The 1,761-nt window shown below is 45.7% G+C and overlaps 1 protein-coding gene across 4 annotated transcripts in view; it reads right to left on the bottom strand.

The window, feature by feature from the left end:
• Nucleotides 1–1,072: 1,072 nt before the first annotated feature.
• Nucleotides 1,073–1,761, bottom strand: part of LOC108281235 (SLP adaptor and CSK interacting membrane protein) — a 26,042-nt gene continuing 25,353 nt past the window's right edge. For all 4 annotated transcript variants that reach the window (XM_017496711.2, XM_037727207.1, XM_037727208.1 and 1 more), the window contains exon 5: nt 1,073–1,607. In XM_017496711.2, coding sequence (XP_017352200.1) covers nt 1,423–1,607 — 185 coding nt within the window. In that variant the 3' untranslated portion in view covers nt 1,073–1,422. The remainder of the gene's footprint in view (nt 1,608–1,761) is intronic.

Raw genomic sequence — 1,761 nt, 5'->3', positions numbered from 1 at the left:
AGACCCTGGGTATGTGGACCACTCCAGGCCAATAAGACGTTAGGGAAAGTTGCTGGGTGCTTTTGGGACAGGAGGCCCTGGGGTTTACTGGGGTCTCCTAAGACCCTGGGTATGTGGACCACTCCAGGCCAGCAGCCCACTTCCCTGGCATCTCATTGGCTGCAGCACATCACAATGGGCCTTGTGCCTCCTCCTAGATGCCCAGGGACAGTGTTCTTGAAGGAAGGGGGTTGAGGCTGTTTTCATAGATCTCGAGGAAGTGATGATGAAAATGATGGGCAGGGGATTTTAAGCCCCCTCAACTCTCATCTTGAATATGCCATTGTTACATGCCCTCTTTCTTTCCTGTTCCCCATAATTTTTCCTGTAGCACCCCCAACACATCTATTGCTAAATGATGCTTCTAGGTGTAAATTAGAAGGTAACTTTTGTCCTTTGTCCATTGTTACAGTACAACCTGTACTTGCTTAGAAACCAGCATCTTGTGAGCATGGGGAAAAAACCAAGGTGAAAACTCGAATCTCTATGGTCAATTTGGCCTACATCATATATTTATTTATTTATTTATTTGAGATGTAGTTTTGTTCTTGTTGCCCAGGCTGGAGTGCAATGGCATAATCTCAGCTCACCATAACCTCTGCCTCCTGGGTTCAAGCGATTCTCCTGCCTCAGCCTCCTGAATAGCTGGGATTACAGGCATGCACCACCATGCTCAGCTAATTTTGTATTTTTAATAGAGATGGGGTTTCTCCATGTTGGTCAGGCTGATCATGAACTCCCGACCTCAGGTGATCCACCTGCTTCAGACTCCCAAAGTGCTGGGATTACAGATGTGAGCTTGGCCTTGGCCTACATCATAAAAAGGCACTGGGGTTTGCAGGGTATATAGGTAGGGAGGGTTCACTAGAACAAAAAGTACTCCCTGCCCTTGCAAACTTGCAAGATGTGGTGTGGGGACTTGGGCACAAGAGCACTCAGCTACAACTCACCCACAGCCTCACAATGCAGGAGGTGGGTAGAGTGGAATGGGTAAAGACCAGCTTGCTGGGGATGGGAGCCTGGGACGGTCTGTACAACTGATTGCTGACATTTAAGATCACTCAGAACCATGCAAACCAAGGGAATGAAGAGGGAAAGAGTACCAAGAAATGAGTAGTTTCTCATAGAGGGAGCCATGGAGCCCACGGTCATCCCCATGGAAACTTCCCTCAACAGCACAAGGCTGACGCCTCTGAGTCCTCAGAGCTGAGCATCTATGTCCTCTGTCTGCAGTCATCTGATTGCAGGGGTGTCTTCATCTAAGGTTTGGGAAGTGCTTTATCTTATAGAGCTTCATAAAATCACCACTGGCTTTCAAGGCCCAGAGACCTCCTGAAGTTCAACCATTCTTGATTGTTTTAAAATAAATCATGTGAACCCTCTTCAGCTTTGCCAAAAAGAAGAAATAGTTGTTTCAAAATGATGCTTTTCAGTATTTGCAGGGATTTCAACATCGTCATAATCATCTTCAGGTTCAATGTAGCTCGGGATGGAAACAGTCTTCTTATTTTTAACTTTATTTACCAATGAGTATGTAGCTGGTGGCTGACCTGGGGTTTCCTGTGGGGCTAGAATACACAAAAAGATCCTTAGATGCAGAGCTATCATGTGTTTTTATATTTTTGACCAAGTGACTCAGTGTGATTTTCACGTTTCAGCGATCTTCCCACTTCTAGTGGACCAGATCCCCATTTTTTTTTTTTTTTTTTTGAGACGGAGTTT

Source organism: Cebus imitator, unplaced genomic scaffold, assembly GCF_001604975.1.
Source record: "Cebus imitator isolate Cc_AM_T3 unplaced genomic scaffold, Cebus_imitator-1.0 Scaffold223, whole genome shotgun sequence".
In the NCBI taxonomy this organism is placed as follows: Eukaryota; Metazoa; Chordata; class Mammalia; order Primates; family Cebidae; genus Cebus; species Cebus imitator.
This window is presented reverse-complemented; position numbering and strand designations above follow the sequence as displayed.